Genomic DNA, 24,139 nt, shown 5'->3' on the forward strand with positions numbered 1-24,139 from the left:
CGGTGGAGATCAAATGTTCTCCATCCAATTCGTGTTTTTTATAGTAGTAATATAGAATATTGATGCATGCTAGCGTCAGCCATATGCACTTTGGAGACACAAATGGCGTCCGAATCGATCCATGCATGGCCGTGCTGAGCAACACTGAATCAAATCTAGACCCAAGATTTGGGGATCAGGAGAATTATTTGAAGCCCTAGATGCCTATACTTGATATTTGCTCTTAATTAATTAAGCAAATTCTAGCTGCGAACTTGATTATTAACCATGCACGTCCAGCTAGAAGTCATACCCGTCCACACGTAGGAGCTAAATAAAAGAAATGCCACTTCACAATAGGATGCATGCATGATATACATGTATACCTTCACACGGAGGGAGTCATGGACCCTAGCTTCAAATGTTACCTTTGAATTCATGTCTCGCGCCGAGAACATATATGTATAACCCAAATAATATTATAAAAATACTTTAAGAAAGAATATTACCTATATGATTTTTAGTGTTTTCAGTCATCTAACAATTTTAAAAAATATCGGTAATCAATTAAAGTACGTTGAAATCAACAAAAATTTTATAACTGGAGGGAGTATACATACATATTGAGAGATGCTCCTATCATCCTCTTTTTTTCCACCTCATCTCGAATCTTGTCACCCTCAAACATGTACAACTACTACATAAACCTCAATAGGTGACCAGCTATCAATACCGGTTCAACTAGCACTGACAGTGATACCTAACCACAAATGGCCAGAAAAATTAATGTGGCTGTGAGAACTGGCGATGATACCCTTTATTGTTGCCGGATGGTTCTACGAACCGGTATTGATACATCATTGCTGACTCCTGGCATCAAACCAACAGTGATAATCAATAATGATGTATCAATATTGGTTTGTGGAATCGACCGAATATGATATACCCTTTATCACTGCTGGTTGATTTCACGAGGCAGTGGTGTATCAATATCAGTTCATGAAATCGATCGACAATGATATACCATTTTATCACTGTTGGTTGATTTCATGAACCAGTAGTGACATGAGACATGTTTCCAGAGAGGATGTGTTGGCCAAGCTTGGAAGTGCAAAATAAGACACTAAGCTTTGAAGTACAAAATTTAGACTAATTAAGCTTGGAAGTGCAAAAGGAAGTTTTGGATTATACACAAAACCAACATCCAGATTGCAAAAGAAAGACTAAGCCTAACTAGCTAGCCCTGCACCAATGCTAGCTTCCATTTCTTCGATGGTGGGCCATCATCGAATGAAGATGACGACTCCTTCTGACAATGATGATGGGATCGTCAGGACCTCCAGATGAGGCAATGTCGGCCTCCTCCTCCTACTCAGAGCTCGTCCGAGTCAATATTGTCGTAGTCATCATCATCACTAGTGATGGTGGCCTCCTGGTAACTACAATCAGCAGTGATAGGGGACATGTGAATCGATGTGTTGACCTATTACTGCCAATTGGTAACTACAACCGGTAGTGATATCGATGTGTCGGTCTATCACTGTCAATTGTTAACTTCAACCGGCATAACTACAGCCTCTATTTAATCCTCTTATCTCTATCATTTTCTCTACACTATAAGTGAGAGCAAAGATCCTTGTTCTTGCTTATTTTTTTCTTTCGTGAGAGGTATTTGAAGAAATTCGATTTTGTTTCCATCATCTAGTGCTTCATTTTCCTTACTTAGGATATTTATTCTTCTTGTTTTAAGTTATAGTTTTCTATTTTATGTTTGTATTATTTTTTCATATCTACTCTTCTTTTCATTTTGATGGCTCACTTCAGAAGGACAGTTAAGGTCAGCCAAATGGTGCCTCATTACCTGGATCTTGTTCCAGGCCCTTAGGAACGATTGCTCATCATCTTGGGTCACCAGGTTCATCAAACTCGAAGCTGGTGGATGGCCGCTGCTCTCCAGCACACCCTGGGACCCAACAACACCTTTTGAGCTACCTTTGATCCTCTCAACAATAATTGCTACATTCTCTACCCGAGATGCCAACATGCAGAGTATATTCATTGTCATATGTACAAGTGGCTTTTCTGGCCCTACAGCTCAAGAGCTTTTTTCTTCCAATTTGTAATTTTTAGTTGTATTTATGTTGTTAGCATCACTACCAATTCAAGGTTATCTACCGGAAGTGATAGAACGATGCCTCCGTTCCTGTGCCCCATGCATTAATACCATTACTGTCGGTTGTGGTTGTGAACTAGTACTGATAGTATATCGCTGCCGGTTGTAATTGTGAACTGGTAGTGATAAGATATCATTGATGGTTGTTTACTTGATCTAGTAGTGATAGTATCACCGCCTATGTACATGCATCCTCCACCACGCGACCTCCTTCACATCTCGGAGCTGACGTTGCCTCCTCATCCACCACGACACCTGCCTCCTCCATTGAAACGCCTTAGCTCCCTCGCTACGCTACACCCTACCTAGCCTCCTCTACATCTCAAAGCTGACATCAGCTCCTCATTCACCCTGACATAGACCTCATCCACACAGACACATCAACTCCCTCCCCATGTCGTGACCTCCCCGGCATCCTCCACCACGCAAACTCCTCCACTTCTCAGAGGTGACACCAGCTTCCTCTACCCTGAAAACTCGGCTCCCTCCTTGTTGCCATCGCCCCCAAGGAAATCCCCAACCATTTCCTAGTCTTCCCTACAAATCTAAGAATTTGGATGTGTGTTGCTACAAATGGTCACTTGGTAGAAGATTATTGAGCAAAAATAGATTATTTGTGATAGAAAAATTATTCTTGGAGATGTCATGCTGAATTTTAGCTTGTGCATCGATATGTACCCTTTTACTAGTTTGGAATGGTTGAGTAGTGGTAGAAAAACTGAATACTAAATATAGTGCTATATTTTAGTGAGCTAGTTTTATTTTATATAAATTTAGTTTAATTTTAGCTATTCTTATCCTACCAATGATATGAGACGACATATTGAAAAATGACTATATTGGACAGCTAGATGCAGTTTGCCAATGATAATACTATGTCGAATTAAGTTTGAACATGATGTTGTGTGGTATCAGGGTTTAGATCTGGAAAATTACCTAAACTCTACTACACATAACATTTCATTCAAATTTTGGGGCACACAATTGAGGCATAAATGATTAATTTTATTACTATTTCCTTGGCACAATAGTTTGCTCTTATTTTTTATATGACTAAAATGCACAATATCTCGTATAGGCCTGTGATGATTATGCACTTATATGGTTGATGATCATAAGCTTAATTGATATTATTCCCAATATTTTTATTCAATCTCTCTCATATTCTATGAGGTGTGGAATAAGAAAGTGGGTAATAGTGATAATTCATATGTTGCTGATTTTATGACTTGTACCCCTGAGATGAGGCCATTTTTACGCGAGCTAATGAGGGCAACAGTTGCCAATGGTGATAAATGTCAATGAGGTGACATATCTTACGTTGCTTTTATCTTATGCAGGGTTTTATGTTTTAAAGTTGATTTGATGGCCACCATACGTTGAGAAATCATATCATGTTAGATTACACCTGGGAAGGGGTAGAGGAAGGTACATTAGGTTTGGTGTCCCATTCCTTTTCCATCTGCATTGGTGAAATTTCCTCTTCTAGAATTAGCCATCAAACTTTGAGAGATCATAGTAGGGCAGATTTCACCAGGGCGGGGGGTTGAAAAGTGCATTGGGTTTTTGAGGGTGCTCATCCTATAACTATTAGAGCCACTTTCCTCTTCCTTTGTCTTTGTGAAATTTTTCTCAACCAAACATATGATTAGCAACTAAAATATTGTTAGAGATGGCTCATTTCTCCTACTCTACACGCACGGATTCAACGATGATGGAGATGTAGTCCTCCTAAATGATTCTAAGATATGTAATTTTATATATTAATTTTTTTTTAATTTTTATATAAATAAATAATGAAACAATTGAGCTATATGTCAACCATATGTGATATCTGATGATCACCTATGTATGTGAAGGAAGATGAACTATATGTGAATCATATATGCTATCTTTTGTGAAAGTATCACTGCCGGTTTGAGCCACGAACCCGTAGTGATATCACCATTATCATTGCCTATTCGTGACTTAAACCGATAATATTAGTGGTGATATCACTGTCGATTCGTGGTGCAAACTGGCAGTATTCGTGGTGATATCATTGTCAATCCGTGGCTCAAACTAACAGTGGTACTAGGCTATCACTGATGGTTCCATAACCGGCAGTTATAATCTCAGACCATCACTACCGATTGTGTAGTGCCGGCTGATATATCGTCACTGATGGTGGTTTTCTATAGTAGTGTACCAGACCAAACCCGAGAGAGAATATCACAACATATAATTATTTGACTTTCTGTAATTTATTTGAGTTTATCCCCATGGATGGATCGGAAAAGCCTAGCTAGATAGTGGACATATCACATTTCATCTTTTTGAGAAGCAAGGATTGTGACCATAGTCATAGGAATCGAGGTCGATGGCGCGTTCCATGACCTCGGGACATCGTCCCAAATTGAGGGTTTGGGTCGAATAAGGCCGAGGTCCCATTTGAGACTGGGTTGTTGCCCCGTTGATGTATGGACATATCATGGAACAAATGAGATGTTGAGAGACGGAGGAGAGGAGAGAAGGGAAAGATGATGGGTTCACCCTTGCGAAGATCTTGGAGGCTGTCGGCATCGAAGTGATATGCCACTAGAGGTGCGTAGGACCATGCGGCATGGGGCGTAGTAGCAACCAAAGCACATTAGGTAGTCTCCAACGAAAGTTAGAGCACTAGAACAAGAGGGGTTCATGGGCAATCAATTTTGCTAATGCCTGGTTTGAGATGTTGGCCGGTGGTGATGGATTTTTGGCTTTGGTGGATAGGGGATTGAATTGAATCCTCACCAGAACTTGGACTTGGCGTGGACTTCGTTGGTGGCCCAGAGCTTCATGCGGTGGATCTTGGGGTGCTCATCCATTGGCGTCGGCAGGCCCCTCCCCACCACCTGATACTGGTGGAACTGAACTCCATACACCAAAGGAAGAAAGCGTCAGATTAGATCTCACCATGAGAGCGAGTCGAGAGCTAGAGGCAGGAGAGAAAGAGGTGGACCTCACCCTGAAAGCAATCATCTTCGCCAGAGATGCGGTGGGGATCACTAGGCGAGGGAGGCATATGGGATGCGGTGGTCTAAGATGGTGGTGGTGGTGAAAGTTTTGGATCTTGAAATTTATAGGGGAAGCGAGCATGAGGACTGAGGAGGGTAGAGACAAATAGGCGTAAAACTCTAGTGGGCTAGAAACGGTAATCCTTTTACATTCATGGGCTTACATCCCAGTATGTGATAACACGGACTCTCTTCTTCTTTTTACCATATGTTATTAGTCTTTACAATAAGGCATCGACTTAAATAAATCGGGTCGCACTCCACGGCATTAATTTATTGCCGCAAATAGGTATACCCTCTTCATACCATATTTTTGTTAGATTTTGAGAAACCAAGTTGTAATGTGCATTGGTTTTCTTCTGATGAGTGATTGATATTGTCATTTATTTGGTTTGATGATCTTCGGTTTTGCATGAGCTTTGATGTGATTTGAATTGATTTGATATTTCATTTGAGCATATTGATTATGGACTAATTGAAATTGGAGTTAGAGATATGTGTTTGCTTGTCTCATGGTGTGTAGGTGATGGATGCAACTTGGCGGTCGACGGCGGGATGATCGGGGCCAAGCGGAGTGCTTGGTGCCAGACGATCAAGGAGGCCGGGCGGAGTCAAGTGTGATCCTAACTGAACACGTGAAGGTAAAGCAAAGCATTAAAGGCGACTGGAGACAGCGTGTTGACAAAGTCAAGCGAAGGGGATGCCGGTGCAAATGACAATGCGGCCTGAGGGATCGAGAGCGGGAGATGCTTGCCGGTGGTCAGTTCGCATGACGGAGTACACGCGTCGACATCTAAGCGCTTGCTTAAGGTGTAAGCAAGGCGGTGAGTCACGCTTTGAGAAGCGTGCAGGCAGTTTCGCGGTTTGGCCTCAAAACCGTGGGAAGATTGGAGGAGTATGTGGCACCATCGTGAAGCTTGCATCAAGGCGAAGCTAAGTCGTGAAGGCGTTGTGGCCGTCCGATGAATGGAGAAGAAAATGGATCAAAATACCCTCGATGGTAGGTAGAAAAGCTAGAAAACTTAAGGGCCAAATTTTCTAGACCTATAAATAGAGGGGTAGGGCTAGAGAGAGCTTTAAACCAGCCACTTGAACCCCCTTGTGCCACCCATTTGAGAGCCTTAGAGCTAGGATTTGAGAGGAGAGAATAATGAGTGCTTAGCCTATGTAATAGGTAAGAGTTTTGAGAGATAAATCTTTATAATCTGCCTAAAATAGGGCTGACCTCTTTGAGTAATTAAGTTTATATTTTTGCATATGCTTGAATTCCCCTCCTTCTAGTTTCCTTCTATTGGTTCCCTTCGGTTTTGATTTTCGTTTTGGTTTTTGGCTGAAATTTCAACACCTTGTGAGATCATTCTTCTTGTTGCTAGAGGCATAAAAACTCACATACGAGTGTATGCTCATGGGTCTTGAGTACCCTTGCCTCTAGATTATCAATTTGGAGAGGTTTGTTGCCCAGAGATCTTTTCTTTGAGCTGCAGTTTTTCACCTTTGTAGGTTATTTTTCTTGATGCTAGTGGCTTAAACACTCACATACTCATGTATTTGAGCGGATCTTGAGTTCCTTTGCCACTAGACTATCATTTTGGAGGATAACCTTGTTCGGTATCCATCTTCTCTAGTTTCTTTGGAAGTTACGAGTTTTTGTGCACAAAGACATATATAATGGTTTTGAATGGAACCTATGGTTCACATTCTATCTGTAGAGTCATGTTGCTATGGAACTAGTCTTATTACTTTGTCTCTCTAATTCTTTTGCTTTCGCTCGAGTGTTTTGAGGTGCGTTGGGTGAGAAATAGGAAAAAGCCATTTATTTCGAAAGAAATTTGTTGAGACGTCTATTCACCCCCCTCTAGTCGCCGTTCTCGTTCCTACATATTTTGACCCGCGTCTCGTGACTTCATTCCTCGACCTGAATTTCTGGTGATATGATTGTGAATGTCTTTATCTGATTAAAAGGTCTACTTGGATGAATCAGGGTCCTACTCTACATCGTTAATTTATCGTCCTAAAGAGGTGTAGTCTCTTTGTACTATATTTTTGTTAGATGTCGACCTGCGTCTCGTGACTCCATTCGTCGATCCGAATTTTTGGTGGCTATGATTATGACTGTCTTTATCTGATTAAAAGGTCTGTTGTTGGGAGAATATTGATCAACAACAGCGTCCAGATTGTATGTGTTAGGTCAGCATCTGTAGCTTTGATCTATAATATAATTTACATAGTAAGTCATTGAAATTGGCTCGTGCGTTGCAGTCGATCCGTCTTGGTCAGTCTCCCTCCTACGGTCGGGCTATCAGTCCCTATAAATACACGCCCCCATTGTCCATCCATCTGCAAGCAAGCAGTGCAAGCTCCAGTTGATAGCCAATATCCACCATATAATAATAGATCGGATTCGGCTACATGGCGATCCTCGACCTCGACCTTGCCGTCAGTAATAATAATAGTAGTAGTCATTCCGAAGCTGATGAGCAGCAGCGCCTCCGTCAAGACAAGGCCAGCGACGACCACCACCACCCGGCGGAGGTGGAGACGGAGGACCAGCTGCTCCTCAAGGGCGTGCGGCACTTGTGCGAGCGCGGCGGCGGCATTGTTACCAGCCTGCCCGCCCGCTACGTCCTCCCGCCCTCCGACCGCCCAGCCTCCGAGGCTAATCATAATCATGGCCCCGCATGCATGAGCCTCCCAGTCATCGACCTCGGCCGCCTGCGCGTGCCCGCAGAACGCGCCGCCGCCCTGGCCGAGCTGGACGCGGCCTGCAGGGAGTACGGGTTCTTCCAGGTGGTGAACCACGGCGTGGACGTGGACACCGTGCGCGGGATGCTGGACGTGGCGCGGCGCTTCTTCGAGCTGCCCTTCGCGGAGCGCGCGCGCTACATGTCCTCCGACATCCGCTCCCCGGTGCGCTACGGCACCAGCTTCAACCAACTCAACGACGGCGTCCTCTGCTGGCGGGACTTCCTGAAGCTCGTCTGCCACAACCTCGCCGACGTCGTCCCGTCATGGCCCGACGCGCCCATCGACCTCAGGTAATTAAGCAACCAATTCAATTGCTGAGTCGTGCAGCCAAACGGGGGCCGGGCCTTGGACGGTTTGAGTCATCATCAGATGGATCGCTTTCGATCAGCTGCCGGACCGATGGGATATCAAATCAAATGTATTACTTAATTGGATCCATTCCGTTGGATTGGATGGATTCCATATTCCATCTGATTGCTACATATGCATGAACATGAACCGCCTGCTCCAATTTATTAACACTGGTCGAATACATGCATGCACCAAATTAATTAATCAGTTGATGATAGATCACTTTTTTTTTCCTTGGCGGGAACGGCTTGTGGACGCATTAAATTAAATAATTAATAACTATATGAGGTGCAGGGAGGCGGTGTCGGCGTACGCGCGGTCGAGCCAGCGGCTGTTCAAGGAGCTCATGGAGGCGGCGCTCCAGGCGCTGGGCATCCGCCATGGAGGAGGCGAGGCCATCTTGAACGATTGCGACGCCGGGTCGCAGATGCTCATCGCCAACTGCTTCCCGGCGTGCCCGCAGCCGGACCTCACGCTGGGGATGCCGCCGCACTCGGACTACGGCTTCCTCACCGTCCTCCTGCAGGACCAGGTGAAGGGCCTCGAGGTCAGGCACGCTGACAGGTGGATCCTCGTCGACCCCCTGCCGGGCTCCCTCGTCGTCAACATCGGAGACCACTTCGAGGTACTTACTACGTACTCCTATCACTCTATCACTCTATGAGGCCGGGCAGGGCAGGGCAGGGCAAAGGAGTAATAATAATCGATCAGCTTGTGATACTCCATGTATGTGTGTAGATCTACAGCAACGGGAGGTACAAGAGCGTGCTTCACCGGGTGCGCGTCAACTCGTCGAGGTCGCGCATCTCGGTGGCGTCGCTGCACAGCCTGCCGCCGGAGAGGGTGATCGGGCCGGCGGCGGAGCTGGTGGACGAGGAGAAGAACCCACGGAGGTACATGGACACGGACTTCGCCACCTTCCTCGACTTCCTGGCCTCCGCCGAGGGCAAGCACAAGTCCTTCCTCCAGTCCAGGAGGATCACAATGATTCACACCGATGACGGCCCCTCTCCCCTCCAGCCACAATGATTCCATCCCAAACACATTGTCAATTTTAGCTAGCTCTGCGACTGTCGTGGAAATTGACGCACCCTGTGATGGCACTGGATGAGGCATTGTTCCACTGCAACTATTCACAAATAAAACACATAAAGGAGTGTTTTTTCTCTAGATGTAACTATAATTAAGCATTAATAATTGAAAATGCAAGCAGACCTGCAGTCTGCAGATGTAACATACTCGTCCTGCAACCCAGGAGTTTCAGCAAGGGCAGGATTGACATACCATATACCTACTGTAGATCCCTGTAATGTGAAGAGTTTTTTATTTTCTTTCCATTCACGCAGTAGAATATGTCCACAAAGACGAAATACATGTCAGATCTGAGATTGACTAAGAACATAATTGACGTCCCACAGGGCACCAACATCATGGGTGAGAACCTAGAACCAGAACCAACATTTTTGTCAAAAGTCGTATCCATCAGCGACCTGCAACTGAAAGTGATACATTGTATCACTAAATGTGAAATCTGTGATCAAAGGTGTGTGCCATTCATTAACTGACCAGCAACTAAATATGGTACCTTCTGCCAAGAGAGGTAACAACCATCAGCGACCTGCCACTAAAAAGTGATAAATTGCATCACCAAATGTGATATATGCTTTATGTGGTCCTAACACAAACGCAATTTGCTGAATGAAAATGGCACTTATTGGATATAGAACAGCAGGAAGGACTCACAAATATATATTTTTTCAAAACCCCAAATCAAATATGTTGTGTTTGGCTCCATATCTTGAATCCCTGCATAAAGATCGAATTCAACCAAATGATATGCCCTGATTTACAAATGACGGAGCAATTTGTAAAGAGATGAAAAGTTAATTTATGAGTGGACGGCAAGTGAAATCCCCATGTAGAGTTGAACTCCAGTAGAAATTGCGGACCATTGCAAAACAACCTCAATAGCTAAATAAATCAAGTGCTAATATGCTCCAAGCAAAGGATGAGGATGTACCTTCAGCACCAGCAAATCCAAGCAGGCTCGCTGCTCCCAAACATCAGCCATTGTGATGCTACAAATACTACAATGAAACTGAACAGGGAAGGGTGATTCATTAGCCTGGCACAAAATTATTGTCATCATACTTCTATTGCAGTTCCAAAAAGAACTCATTAATAGTCATTAGGAAAGCAAGAAGCAATTACCAATCCATCTGAAATGCGCAAATATACCAACTGTGGCTCTTCACTTCCTGATAAAACCAATCAAATTGAAGCATATAGTCTGTAGAAATAGAAAACATGCATACTAGTCAGAGAGGGAAAAGTTTAGAAGAAAATAGTCTTTCATATCTACGGCAAAGAAGCTTCACGTTGTTTCTTTGTCCTCTCATCTCCCCTTCCTCTTATTCTTCCATAGGCCCTAGGACATCAGTTAATATAAAGAAAAATAATTGACAGGACCAAAAATTTCAAAATTGAATCATCCAAGATGGGCATAATTTGACAGCCCAACCATGAACACACAAATGACCTCTGCAAAAGTCACCCCAGAGCATATCATCACCTGAGGTTCCCCTAGTGAGTACAATATTTCGGTGCTATCCCCTAGCTAGCTAGCTAATTGAAGCTAAGCTAGTACTCCTACTACTTACTGTATTTGAAAGATCGAAAAGGAATTAATGATCAGAGAATTGCTTATGGAGTATCCATCTATGCATGTGTGTTGGTGTCAAAGCAAAATGCAATTGTTAAGTCTTGCCGATTAAGATAATTAAAATAATTGTTACTGACCATCTGATAGTTCGTACTGCTAAGGGCGGGCAGCTCCAACTCCAACTGCTAAGGGCGGGCGGGTGAGGAGGCGCTGTCGAGAGGGCGGAGTAGGGGAGAAACCGTCGGCGCTGTCGAGAGAGCGGAGTAGGGGGAGAAACCCTCGGCGCTGTCGAGGTTTTGGATCCGGCCGGCGGTGACGTGATTCGCAAGATGGAGCCTGGCCGCCCGCCGGGTGCGATTTGGGCCGGAAAAAGGGTGAGCAGACCCCAGCGCGGCCGAGCAGCTCCGGCACTCCATGAGCAGCCCCTCGGCGAGCAGGATGCTCCAGTCCAAGCATGGAGAGGTAGGTAAAAGTGGCCATGAGATGAGATGGCAAAACAATACTAGCTCCACTCACTGTTGGAGTTGCTGCTGCCTGCAACACTACTAGCTAGTGTAGAAGGAATGGAATGCCATCTAGGCATCATCGAGGAATGGTCTAGTACACACACAGTGGGCATACTCAACTCCCCTCAGACAAAACAAGAAAGAAGCTCGAGCTCACTCCTCTCCTACTAGATGCATCGAGCCTCCACTCCATGTCATGTCATCGATCTACGAGTTCGACTTCTCATCCCACTACTAGTACTAGCTAGGAGCCTGAAACTACTTTTTGAAAAGAAGGAAAAAAAGAGGACCAGAGAGGGATACATATACAACAACAGCTACCAGGTGGTTATCGCCTTAGGCCATCTCCAGCAGCTACCTTAAATTTTCATCCTCTAAAACACTATTACAGCATCCCATATCACTATTACAGCATCCCTTATTTTTTCATCTCCAGCAGCTACCTTATTTTCTACCTTCTACTCCTCTTTTTCTCTCTCCGGACCCGCTGTCAGCCTCTATGAACAGTGCTGCTACAGTACTGCTACAGTAACAAACATTTGTTTTCTCACTTCGGGTCCACTGTCAGTCTCTTTTAGCACTGCTGCTACAGTAACGCTACAGTGTTACGTGTGCTACAGTAGTCCCGCAAAGTTGCCGGTCCGTTTTCTCTCTCCGCAGTACTGTAGCGCACTGTAGCACCGGATGCCGACTCTGCTCGAGCTGCTACAGTGCCCCGCAAATTACTGTAGCAGCCGGATCTTCAAAAATGCAGATTCTGCTGGAGATGGCCTTATCGGGCAGTACAAAACCACCGACTAGTAAGTACTAGTACTACACTCCTCCAGTTGCTACCACAAATTAACCTGGCCTAACTACATTAGTTTAATTTAATTCCCCTGCTTACTACAGTAGAGTACTCCACTACAGTTGGCTAGCTTAGCTAGGTGGTCGGTCCTTCCGGCGCTGTCGCGTCGATCGCCGGTGGCGCCCACCGCAGGCGCAGGGCCTAGCTTGCTAGCCGGACATGTACTTGGAGACGGCCTTCACGCCCTCGGAGATGGCGTGCTTCCCCAGCTCACCGGGGAGCACCAGCCGGACGGCGCTCTGCACCTCGCGGGAGGTCAGCGTCGCGCGCCCCGTCACCCTGGACAGCCGCGCCGCCTCGTTCGCCAGCCGCTCGAACATGTCCGCCATCATCATGTCCAGCACCTCCATGGCGCGCCCCGACAAGCCCATCTCCGGGTGCACCTGCTTCAGCACCCGCCACACGTACCGCTTGTAACCGCCGACGCCACCCATCCCGACGTCCCCTCCGGGGCTCGCGCCCAACCGACGCCGCCGCCGCTTCTTAATCTTACCAGCACCAGTACCTCCCTCCTCGTTCTGCTTCTGCTTCGCCTGATCCCTTGGTTTCCTCTCCGACGCCACCCTCGGAGTCTCCGGCTGCTTCTCCTCCTCCTCCTGCTCCTCGTTGGGGTCCTGCGTCTCTTGGCTCTGCAGTGACACGGGTATCTCGCGGCGGCCTCTCTTGGGCTGCTTCACATTCACATCAGCACTGGTGGAGCCGGACACGTCGACGGTGGGGAGCGCCTGCAGAGCCGGAGCCGCCTGGTCGCCGACAATGGCGGTGGTCACCTCCTCGACGGTCTCCTGCACCACCTTGGTCTTCACCACGGAGCGGACCACCTGCTTGTTGCGCCGCTTGGGAGCCATGCCCAGCTACCAGCTACCTTCCTAATCGACGACGAAGAAGAAGAAAGGAAAGGTGGCGACGGAGATAGACATGCAGCTGGGGCTCTAGTCTCTATTTATGCAGAGGAGGGGGAGGGACACGTCACACGCGACTGGACACGCGGCTGCACGGACGGGCGCCTCGGAGACCGTGTAAAGTTGCACTGCATGGTCATGTCGTGGTGGACAGGGAGCCTCTCCAAGTGTCCACTTGGACGACCGACCCACCGACCGGTTAAGAGCAGACCAGGGTTCGAATTTAAATTTGCTGCATGCAGTTCGAATTTCGATTCCTGCTTTTCTCCGTTAATGTAATGTAGTACCGCCAATTATACTAGTATTCCTGGTGAGGGTGGAATCAGATGTACTGCATGAATATGAAGCTGAATATGCACCACCAACTTACTGTAAAATGCTCCATGGGATGAGATTATTTTATACAGCATCAAATTCAGACAACACTTCTCAATTCCTAGCATAAAACAAATTGTGTTCCCTAAAAAGTTTTAGAAAACGTAGGAAACAAACTAGTTCTATAGCTAGGTTATTTTCTAGCAACAGAAATTAAGTGACCGTTTCAACATTCTTGATTTGTATGGGACCGGCAAACACCTTCCTTGCCCACACAAGTAAACAGCTGACTGTAAATTGTGTTCTAATGAACTAATGGGTGAGTTTTTTTAAATGAACAGACAAGAGGGCTATCTGATATACTAATAAGAAGGAGCCAAACCTAAATTGGACAAGACATCATCAAGAGACCACAACAATACAACTATAGTAAAACAACAAACATACAACAACACAGCAACCCAAACAACAGTAACTACAACGACAGAGGAGAAAAAAACAAACGACCCCTAAAAACAAGACATATCTACAAAGAGACGACCTAACAAAAAGGTAGCGACCTCTCCGTCATAAGATCCTAGAAGGCACGAACCTTCGGACGCAGAAGAGCATCAAGAAGGTCCGATGGAACCAACTCCGTGAGGGATTTAGTGAAGCCCTATAATGCATCGTCATCAAGCTTCCTATTGGCTCTTATGATACCTAAGCCTCTTAAAACATTGCGCTCGGCAAGGCGAGCGCTTCGGCAAACCGACGACCGGTCATAAGACCTTCGCTTCCGCCTTGCTAGTACTGCTAAAGGAGGTTGAAGCGGAGTGCAAGGGGGTACTTAACCCCGGCAGAGGGAGAATGCTCAGACGCGACTGGCATTTGAGGTTGTAGCGTAGTGCAAGGGGATTTCTCGGAAGAGGAGTCCTAAATGGAGGAGTCTAGTGTGGAGTGTTGCAGGTCTTCAGTCTTTGTGTAGGGTGGGTGCTCAGGTATAACGAAGGGATCCAAATAGCAGACCAAAAGCTTCGAAAGGTCCTTAAGGTAAACTTCGGGCAGTTGCACACAGTCCTCGGTGATCGGCTAGGTAACACCATCTGCTCCATGGGTATCTCCTGGTGCACTTGTGCATAAGAGGCCAAAAAGGGCACTGCTCCACCCTAATGATGAGAGGGACATCGCAGTCATCTGAAATTTCAACAACCGTAGACTCGGACATGCACAACGACGGGCCCCTAGAAGCCGTGGGGCAAACTACAAGGTTGACCGAGGATGCATCAAGTTCCTCCGCTTGCTTCTGCATGACAGTGGTCCTTATAGTCTTTCGGAGCACAGGATCCATTGAAGGCGTGCAAGCTACCACGAGTGAGTCGAAAAGAGACAGGGTTGGGAGCGGTGAACCGGTGAGCAGTGATCGAAGAGGCCAACAATGTCAGGACCCGCGCTAGATGGCTCCACACGCTCAAGATGGTTGGCCACAAGTGCCAACCATAATTTAATGGAAAAAACCTCATCTCAAAGAGGCTGCATCACTTCTTGAATTGGTTTAAGAGCAGCTGACGGAGCTCCGATCTCAATAATTCCACCAACTTAAGTAAGGACTTGAGATCCGGATGAGATGTTACAAAAGGGGCGAGAAAAAAAGAGGAGGAAAAAAAGGAAATTAATGAGCTATGCCCGTTGGTCCGGCAGGCGAGAGGTCCGTTCGTCTTCTTGAATAAGGACTAGTATTGACAGAGAAGAGTCCAAGCGTAGCAGTGAAGGAGAGCTGTTTTCAGCTGGAGACGGTTGCTCAGTGTCTTGCAAGGCATGATAGGTAGGTAGGTAGGTCCTACAGTGATACGCTACGCCACTACCACCTTCAAGCATTAATCCCCCTCGTAAGCATGAATTCCTTCAATTGCTCTGGCACGGCAGCCCAACAAGAAGTAGGTGGGTAGCAGCGCTTCCTCTTCCTCTTCCCTTCTGAAATCTGAATCACTCACTCGGCTGTGGCATGTCATGTCACTGACCAAGGAAGAGGGAACAATTAAATTAGTCGAGTCAGTTGGAATGGAAATGCAGGCCAGGGGGGCAGCAGAGAGGGCTTCCACCACACCACACGAGCAAGAAAAGGGAATCATGTGAAAAGAAAGAAAGCAAAAAAGGGGCACGACAGACACGACGGAGATGCAAAGCAACCAAATCTCACTGCAGCCTCCCACCCAACTGTACTGTAATGTACTCTGCTCTGCTCTGCTCTACTCTACTGGTCTTCTTTACCTGTGCTGTGGCTGGCTGTGATGACAGAGTAGTTAGAGCCATGTGAATATGGGTAGCAACCAGCAACACAACAGCTACCTCTCTCCCGTCCGTATACATGTCTGCTGCTGCTTTACCAGATCAGATCAGATCATCCAGTATGTACCTGCCTCCCTCCTCATGCACTCTACTGTATGTACTAATAAGTCCGGCCGATATACAGCTATCTGCAGTATAATGAGATGGAAAACAACACAAGCAGCGTTAGTTAAATTACAGTACGTCATCACATAAGAAAGGTCTCCTTTTTTTCCCCCTCAACAGAAGATAAGAAAAGGAGGGGGGAAAAGAATTGCCCAAACCTGAGCTGAGAATCCAGGATGGCAAAGGGGTGGCCCGGGTGTTTATACATATATCACCACCGTGTTTGATTCCACACGCCATATGATCATATCGCTTTACCACTCCACCACCACCACCACCACTACACTCTTAAGACTAGACACACAAGCTTGCTCGTTTCAACTCCTCCTCCTCCTCCTCCTTGCTCTACTTAGATGCGCCTGCTTGTCTTCCACACTTGGTTGCTGTAATCAATTGCCACACTCTGCTGCATCACCGCATTGCACTGCAGCACACCACAGCACAGTCACGACAAGTAAGCAGTTGCTTCACTTGTATCTTGTCCTCTGCAGTCTTCAGCTAGGGAAGGAAGGGAAGGAGAGGAAAGCCATGTCGGAGGAAGCAGCAGCAAGGGATCGGGCAACAATGGAGGGAAGGGTGAGGAGGCCCCGTGCCAGCCGAAGCACAGCTGAGACAGGAACGGCGACGGTGGTGTACTACCTGTGCCGCAACGGCCGCCACCTGGAGCACCCGCACTTGATGGAGCTGCCCCTCGCCTCACCAAACCACGTCCTCTACCTCCGAGGTCAGTCTAGTCAGGCACCAATTCTCCTTCCTAGCACCTCCTAGTTTTGTGTTTGGATAAATTGCTAGTCTTGTCGTGGCCTAATTTTCTGCTGCTGCTGCTGCTGCTGCTTCAACAAATTATGAATGCATGCAGATGTGACACACCGGCTGGACGCGCTGAGAGGGAAGGGTATGGCTGCCATGTATTCCTGGTCCTGCAAAAGGTAACCATCCATCCATCAACCGGCTACATGATTTGATTGCTTGTGGCAAGTAAAAACTTACTCGAGCTGGGGGCAACTGATATATGCAATGCAGGAGGTACAAGACCGGATTCGTGTGGCATGATGTGTCAGGGGATGATATACTGCTCCCAGCGCAGGGCAGTGAATATGTCCTCAAGGGCTCCCTCTTGCTCCTCCGCCACTCGCCACCATCTGCAGGTATTCTGCATCTTGGCCAATTCCCCCCTCTCAGTTGCATATATGGCCGGCAAATATATCAAGTTGTAGTTCTTGATCCACTTACTGGATGTCTCAGTCTTGTTATTTGTTGTTTCAGATCATGACCAGCACAATGTCGACGCAACCATTATTCCGAAGGTCCAGTGCGTCAAGCCAACTCCTGAAGAAGAGTCTCCAGCTCGTTCCAGGGGATCACAGGAAGCAGGATGGACTACTAATTCATCGTCATCATCTCCTCCCATGGTTGAGGTTGAGGCTCCACCACCTCTGCAGCCACATCCACAGACAGCATTGCCATCATCACCATCATCTTCTTCCACGACTATGGACGAGGAGGCAGCTCGTTCAAGCTCTTCAGGCAGCTCCTCCCCTAATAAGCCAATGATGAGAGGATCAGGAGGAAGCGTGCCTTCCTCAGGCTCAAGCTCTCCTAGTCCTCCACCTAGCCTCATGCCTTACAACAAGCAGCAGAAGCCGGTGCGGAGCTCCGTCATCGCAGTGCAAGACGTAGCGACACAAACCGCTGGGGTATCAACAGGGATGGAGCTTCACAGGAAGGATACTATTACTACCAGTAGCATGCCCAGCATCGCAGCTGCGCCTACTGACGACAATGAAGACGGACAACAAGGAGGAGGACATGCAGCTGGGTCTTGCTCCTCCAGCACCAGCGGTAGAAGCGGGACCTTGGAGTCCCTGATAAGGGCCGAGGCTCTTGGCAGGAGGGGTGCCTGCAGTTCCACAAATAAGAGGATCCTACTAGAGGAGGATGAGTCCTCTTCATTGGCTCTTAGCAGGAGGGCTCTTGACAAAGAAGCAGTGCAGTCGCTGGGCGCCAAGCTGAACCCTGCCAACCTGCTGATGCGGCTTGTCGCTTGTGGGTCGACCATGTCCGCGAGGCATCACCCTGCCTGCGGCCTCATGAGAACGACGCACAAGCCCCGGTACTTGTCGCACCACCTTCTTGAGCTGCCACCCTCATCTCCAGTTTTATCTCCCCTCGGTTCCCTCATCACGCGTCCCCAAACTGCTGCTGGAACCGGAGTAATTTCACAGTCAGGAGGCGACTGCGGCCATTGCAGAGGGAGTGTGCTTCAAACTGCAGGCAAGGGGGACGAGTCAGGCAAAGGGATGCCCTCTTCATCTTACGACCAAGATAGGTAGGTACTCATGTTTCCCACTCCCTTTTATTGTTCTGCACTGTTCGTTCTGATGTTGCCCTTGATCTCTCTGTACATGATAAGCTTTTTACCTACACTTCATCTGCATAGATTATAACTGCAGAAAGAATATTTGCAGTACTTCTGAAATAGAAGGCTCCAAGGGGAATCTGGATAATTTGGAAAGCATAAGCAAAATTCTCCCGCAAACGATCAGAATGGCACCATGTGAGCAATCCACAAGTGGAACATTGGTAACCACAACCACAGATGTGAGGCATAACAGTGTTGAACAGGAATGTAGCTACTCATCTTCATCCAAGACCTTGTCAAGAAGTACAAGCAAAAGGATAAGCGATCCGTCAGCAGGAAAAATACGATCTTCAAGAGTAGTATCATTCCATGATGAAAAAGAGAGAGTGATCAAGATCGAAGAAAGGTGAATAATACTCCTCACTGTTTGCAGTTTGTCCAGTAAGCCGGTGGCAATTGTCTTTGTTTTTTATGTGAGGAGTGAACCTTGGTTTAACCATTGCAGGCTAGCTTCTGGAGCTCGTGTTATAATCCAGTGTACACCCTTACTCAAAGAAAGTTATGTCAGTACCAAAGCAATGTAACAATCTCATCGTTGGCTTCCTCACTGTATTTCTTCCTTGACAGTCCAGTAGTTGTTGGCGACAGTTGAAAGATGCAGTTGTATTAGATTTCTGGCCGATGTAATAATTAGCAGTCGATTTTCTGAACCTTTCAGAGGAATTACCATCGTGATCAATGTCTATTGTCACCGTAACACTCTATTGCCAATAAAATTCTTCACGTTCTTTATCCTGCTTCTGTAAGACTTCTCTGCTAGCTCTACTAGGCTTCAGCCTTCAGCAAAGGAGTCGCTAGCTAGCATTTTTAGTGGCCATGCTGAAAAGTCTGAACATTCAGTACCTGTTGGCGGTTGCCAGGAGTTTGACAGCAAAAAGGGTGAAATAAACTGTACGTGCCGAGGAAATTCATGCCCTGGACATTACTGCTCCCTCCTTTTTTCGCCAGAAACAGGATCGAGTACGTCTCCAATACCAATACAGGCCCAGCTCGGCAGCAAAAGTTTCTTTTGGAGGATGTACTGTACTATACTGTACTGTACAGGGGCGAAATTAGAGTGGACTTGTGCACACAGTTGGTTGCACTGCTGGTAGGTTTGAGTCCAAATCACTAGTAATTGTCTGTGTGTGCTGCAATTCCTCGTCTTGTGGTACTTGTACAGGCAAGTGCTTCAACTTCCAGCCGTGCTTTACTTACTTATGCCTGCTCTGACGGTACTGTTTCTTTCCAGATCTGCATGTGCTCTCAAGTCTCAAGTAGAAAATACCAGCGTGATCAACTGCTTCATTTGCACGTGTATTGTTCCATCTTGTTTGCATCTCCTCCATCTCACCTTTTCTTAGTGGAATTGTCTATTCATCAAGTGACCAAATCTTGCTTTCAGTAAATTTTGCTATCATCACAGAGTTCTGATTGATTCGTCATTCATGGACAAACTGCAAGTGCACAGCCACAGAGATTTCATCACTGACCTGATATGTTTCTTCATACAACCCAACTGTTTCTGCATGACCAAGTACTAGAGAGCACCTTCTAGTGTTATGGCTTCCTAAAACCCCCAATGCTACAATTGCCCTTCCACACAAACAAGCTAGACAAATAGCCCAAAGTGCAGAAGGTCCAGGGCTCACCGAACGATATCCAGTGATATCCAGTGTTTCACTCGATTACCAAACTCTTTGAAGCAGACATCAACATAGTCATGATTAAAGTCATTGCTGCAACAGTTTAGTTATTTCATAGAAAGTTTAGTATAAGCTCAATCTTCAAGCAAAATTTTGTCTCATAGAACAAAAGGTGTAATACCAGTTTACCTCTGGTTTTGACGTATAGCAAAAGACTGGTGTGCTTCTCAGCTTATCTGGATTCATGACTGCAGGTAAAGAAGACAGCATCCCTCCAGGAACTAAGATATTGTTTGCTTTCACAAGCAGATCGATTCCAGAAGTCCAGATTGTCCCAATGATATATTTCAGTTTCCACAGCCCACAAGTAAAGTAAAGAAGGCAGGATATATCACTTTAGCTAGAAAGCAAATTCTCCCAAGGAGATCCATATTCCATACACATCACAAGATGTTTGTTATCAGAAAAAAGAGTCACAATTGTATTGCTGTCTGTGCATCATTCAAAAACAGATGCCCAGAACATCCATGTAAATGAAACAAGTATGATTGTGGTACGTTGCAAGTGTACTGGAAAAACGCATAAGATTGAGATTATGAAAAGAACTAGTAATAGCAAACAACATGACAATGAAAAGTAGTACATACCCTTCTTACAGAACAAGGAACTAATCAATTGAATGGACCTGATACTATCGGAGTACTGAGCTGTATATACATTGATGGTTACCAAAATTTACTTGTAACTGCTAGTGGCTTGCTAAATCATCAACAGACGAGTCTGACAACATAATTCAGACATGATGATGTTTACAAGACTCGCCAAACAAAAGCATGCCTTGTTGTTGAACAACTTATCTGGGAGAAAGAAAGAAATCACCGGAGCACCTCCACCTTCTTCTTTCCCTTGAGGAAGACCTCCCTATCGACGACCTCACGCATGTACCCATCAAACTGTACAGGAACCCCACCATTGAGCCTCTTCATCTCCAAGAACCACTTGCTGTCTGTCCCCCACAGGTCCTCATACTCATCAAGGTAATGCACGCCAAACTTCACCTTAAGCGCCTCCAGCAGCGTGGTGTTGACCCCAGCCCCTGCGACATACACCTGCCGCCCTCCATCAACACCTTCTTCAATCCTCCGACTGAGGTGCTCACCATTGGCACCGATATGGACCGAATCAAAGTCTGCTTGCATCCTTGAGACAATATCATCGACAATGCGCATCAAGTTGGGTGCCCAGCGTATCGCCCGTCTCAGCGGGCGGAACACACGCTTGGCTTCACCCTCGCAGACATTGTACCAGTAGTTCCCTGGCTCCACATCCCCAAATTTCCTGACGAGGAGGGTATCCCTGGCCTTGGAGAACTTCATAGGTGCGAGCCTAGTGTCCTCGATGAGGCGTGCCCCGAGCTGGCCCTGCACCCCCCACTTATCCCAGTCCGCCCAGAACTGGCTCTCCTCGATAATGGGGCCCTGGGAGTGGAGGTGCTCGACGTCGACGTAGAAGGCGAGGCGCTTGCCCTCCTCGGGCATCGGCCCTGTCCCCGCGTCGTCGTAGGAGGCGGCGAGGCAGAGGGTGAGATCGAGGACGAGGGTGCGGTTGAGGTAGCGGGCCTCGGCGAGGGCGCAGAGGAGGCTGCGCAGGTAGTGCGGCATGGGCTTGCATCGGTCGCCGCCGCCGAGGTAGGCGAGGTAGGCGCCTTGGGCGAACTGGGAGTGGGAGAGGGAAGGCGGGGGCGGAGGGGCGATGGTGGCAGCGCGGCGGGGCTTGCGGGCGTTGGGGCCGGAGTGGTAGTCGCCGATGTAGAGGACGGAGTAGGCGCAGGTGTGGGGGTCGCGGGCGATGGCGAAGCGGCGGTAGTCCTTGGAGGTGGCCTTGGAGGGGGAGTCGGAGTCGGAGCGGGCGCGCCAGGCCATGTCGCAGGAGGCGGAGGGGGGGTCGCCGGGGACGGGGCGGCCGAAGCGGGAGAAGTGGACGGCGGGGAAGGCGTCGATGGCGCTGCGCATCATGAGGTGGAAGAGCTGCGGGTCGGCGCAGTCGAGCGGGGAGGTGGGGTCGCAGCTCGGCTGAGACAGCTCCTGATCGGCGACGGTGGAGGCGGCGTGCCGGGAGATGGAGAGGGGGAGGCGGAGCAGCGTGAGGAGGAGGAGAACGACGACGACAACGAGGACCCCCGCGGCGGCGTGGACGGAGGAGGAAAGGAGGGCGCCGCGCCCCTGCAGCGAGCGGCTCGGGTCCATCGCACCACCCACCTCGACGGCGACGATGAGATCTGGTTGGATCAGTGGGTCTGGTCTGCTCTGGTCTTGGTTGGCTCGGGCTCAGCCCCCTACACTCATCACTCGCTGCTGCCACTCGTCTCACCCTTACAAACATAAATACTTATCAGTTTTTTATTTTTATGATTTTTTATATGTAATTTTAACTATTATTTTTAATTAAAATATAATTATAATATCTAATAAAAATATACTATTATAACAGTATTTATTAAAATAAATCTACATAGATGATTTTTATATTTTGAAAGTTATTGATGATTAAAGTTTTAAAATTTTGATTAGATCTTGATAAAAACAATAAATATTTATGTCCGGATGGAGTAAAAAAAAAGAAAAAGAAAAATATTACTTTCCTTTGCTCAGATTAGGCTCGTAAGTGGGCGGGCCGCGCCGTCAACCCGCTAGGCTGGCCCTCACTACGAGCCTACATAGCATCGCAAATTAGCTCTCTTTGATGAAACGGATCTATACAGGTAAGACAACAATGCTCAACAATATCGCGAGCCCACATAGCCGCAAATCAGCTCTGTAGAGGAGACGAGAGGAGCCCCTCATAGCACCGTGAGAGAGGCCGCCACCATTGCCCATGACGGACCCTTACTGCCGGCCTCCCCTATTGATTTAGGGACATCGGATAGTTGTAGGACTGGTTATGTGCAAATCTAGTGTTTACACAGGAAGCATTCAGCCTCTGCAATCATGGCCAGGAGGGTACCAAGTAATTCTCCTCTTATTGTTGTTGAATATGCTGTGATATGAGAAATGAGACCAAAAAAGAAAAAAAAATTGATCGGCGGTATTGCAGGTGATTAGAAAGTGTTGCCTTTCAAATCATAGCCATGGAACTGAAGTAGTATCACTGAACGGAGCACAAGGGAGGCTTGAGTCAACTTTGCATCTTAACCAATTAGTATAAGTTGAATACTGGACCATTCAAAGATTGAAGTTAGACTAAATATTTGGTTGCTCTCCGCAACTTATAATTATTGCTTCAATGATAATTCTGAAGTTCTCATGTGCAAATCTATTGTTTGTATAGGAAGCATTCAGGCTTTTTGGTTGTCTATGCAGTAAACAATTTTCAATTTTCCTTTGGTTGTCTATGCAGGCCTAAGAGAGAGAGAGGGGTGTTATCCTCAATGGCGAAGCGAGAATCTAAGGAAGTAAGCGAAGGCACTATATACAAAGCAGTTTAACTCATAGTATCAATGGTCATGAAATCACCAAGGATAAGACTCGTATTGTCACCAAGGTTTAGGTCTCCATCCCCAATCTCGATATTTCCTTTTCCTGTTGCTGCAATTTTTTCATAAAAATATATCTTTTGTGCAATATGCTTCCATGCCATTGTCTTGAAATATGTTTTTCATACATGTGGTTAGAATCTTCACATAAAAATAGAAGACGCAAACTTAGATCTGACATCCGAATCGATTTTGAATCTATATATGACAATCAGACTCTTGTGCAGGCTAAGTGCAAGCATTGCAACAGATTATTCAAATCCACTCGAGATGCTGGTGCTTGTCGTCGGCACTTGAAAAGTTATGATAGAAAATCTAGACTGGATCATATATTTACCCAAATGAACTCTAATAATGATGATTCTTTGAAAAATTGGAAATTTGACCACGAAATATCTCGACAAGAATTGGTTAAGTTGATTGTCGTGCATGAGTTGCCTTTTAGTTTAGTTGAGTATCCAAAATTTAGAATCTTTGTTGCTAGTCTAAATCCTTGGTTCATACCAGTTTCTAGAACTACCATCAAAGCTGATTGTATTAGCACATATGAGGAATAGAAGGTAGTCCTATGAGAGATATTAAAGAAGTCAACTTCTAGAGTTTCTCTCACGG

General features: G+C 46.7%; 4 protein-coding genes and 2 long non-coding RNA genes across 7 annotated transcripts; 2 read left to right on the forward strand and 4 right to left on the reverse strand.

Moving 5' to 3' along the window:
• The first annotated feature begins 7,511 nt into the window (after nucleotides 1–7,511).
• LOC133897872 (probable 2-oxoglutarate-dependent dioxygenase SLC1) lies at nucleotides 7,512–9,449 on the forward strand. Its single transcript, XM_062338701.1, has 3 exons — nucleotides 7,512–8,222; nucleotides 8,578–8,908; nucleotides 9,022–9,449. Exons 1-3 carry the CDS (start codon nucleotides 7,597–7,599, stop codon nucleotides 9,310–9,312), a joined length of 1,248 nt encoding a protein of 415 aa, XP_062194685.1. The 5' UTR covers nucleotides 7,512–7,596; the 3' UTR covers nucleotides 9,313–9,449.
• Nucleotides 9,450–9,488: 39 nt separating this feature from the next.
• Nucleotides 9,489–11,779, reverse strand: LOC133897873 (uncharacterized). 2 transcript variants are annotated; one of them, XR_009905989.1, is made up of 5 exons: nucleotides 10,495–11,779; nucleotides 10,304–10,381; nucleotides 10,027–10,089; nucleotides 9,869–9,907; nucleotides 9,489–9,779 (listed from the first exon to the last, which is right to left on the reverse strand). It is a non-coding gene; the product is annotated as an uncharacterized LOC133897873 (long non-coding RNA). The 2 variants fall into 2 exon arrangements; XR_009905990.1 differs by having other exon boundaries at nucleotides 10,304–10,408.
• A 489-nt stretch (nucleotides 11,780–12,268) lies between these two features.
• Nucleotides 12,269–13,223, reverse strand: LOC133897708 (uncharacterized). The gene has a single exon (XM_062338515.1). It carries the CDS (start codon nucleotides 13,144–13,146, stop codon nucleotides 12,448–12,450), a length of 699 nt encoding a protein of 232 aa, XP_062194499.1. The 5' UTR covers nucleotides 13,147–13,223; the 3' UTR covers nucleotides 12,269–12,447.
• A 1,911-nt stretch (nucleotides 13,224–15,134) lies between these two features.
• Nucleotides 15,135–17,078, reverse strand: LOC133897216 (uncharacterized). The gene is made up of 3 exons (XR_009905874.1): nucleotides 16,939–17,078; nucleotides 16,107–16,868; nucleotides 15,135–15,971 (listed from the first exon to the last, which is right to left on the reverse strand). It is a non-coding gene; the product is annotated as an uncharacterized LOC133897216 (long non-coding RNA).
• Nucleotides 16,189–19,086, forward strand: LOC133897214 (protein SOSEKI 3-like). Its single transcript, XM_062337858.1, has 6 exons — nucleotides 16,189–16,672; nucleotides 16,808–16,877; nucleotides 16,972–17,096; nucleotides 17,215–18,277; nucleotides 18,417–18,716; nucleotides 18,816–19,086. Exons 1-6 carry the CDS (start codon nucleotides 16,189–16,191, stop codon nucleotides 18,892–18,894), a joined length of 2,121 nt encoding a protein of 706 aa, XP_062193842.1. The 3' UTR covers nucleotides 18,895–19,086.
• Nucleotides 19,087–20,562: 1,476 nt separating this feature from the next.
• On the reverse strand, nucleotides 20,563–22,322 carry LOC133897215 (uncharacterized). The gene has a single exon (XM_062337859.1). It carries the CDS (start codon nucleotides 22,239–22,241, stop codon nucleotides 20,871–20,873), a length of 1,371 nt encoding a protein of 456 aa, XP_062193843.1. The 5' UTR covers nucleotides 22,242–22,322; the 3' UTR covers nucleotides 20,563–20,870.
• Nucleotides 22,323–24,139: the final 1,817 nt, after the last annotated feature.

The sequence above is a fragment of the Phragmites australis genome, chromosome 17 (assembly GCF_958298935.1).
Source record: "Phragmites australis chromosome 17, lpPhrAust1.1, whole genome shotgun sequence".
Lineage (NCBI taxonomy): Eukaryota > Viridiplantae > Streptophyta > Magnoliopsida > Poales > Poaceae > Phragmites > Phragmites australis.

Bases quoted from the DNA above. Each gene is read 5' to 3' on its own strand.
- LOC133897872 (XM_062338701.1), top strand. From the start codon at position 7,597: ATGGCGATCCTCGACCTCGACCTTGCCGTCAGTAATAATAATAGTAGT. The intron at 8,223-8,577 runs GTAATTAAGCAA...TATGAGGTGCAG, and splicing joins GACGCGCCCATCGACCTCAG to GGAGGCGGTGTCGGCGTACG. The intron at 8,909-9,021 runs GTACTTACTACG...GTATGTGTGTAG, and splicing joins ACATCGGAGACCACTTCGAG to ATCTACAGCAACGGGAGGTA.
- LOC133897708 (XM_062338515.1), bottom strand. From the start codon at position 13,146: ATGGCTCCCAAGCGGCGCAACAAGCAGGTGGTCCGCTCCGTGGTGAAG.
- LOC133897214 (XM_062337858.1), top strand. From the start codon at position 16,189: ATGATCATATCGCTTTACCACTCCACCACCACCACCACCACTACACTC. The intron at 16,878-16,971 runs GTAACCATCCAT...TATGCAATGCAG, and splicing joins TATTCCTGGTCCTGCAAAAG to GAGGTACAAGACCGGATTCG. The intron at 18,717-18,815 runs GTGAATAATACT...TAACCATTGCAG, and splicing joins GTGATCAAGATCGAAGAAAG to GCTAGCTTCTGGAGCTCGTG.
- LOC133897215 (XM_062337859.1), bottom strand. From the start codon at position 22,241: ATGGACCCGAGCCGCTCGCTGCAGGGGCGCGGCGCCCTCCTTTCCTCC.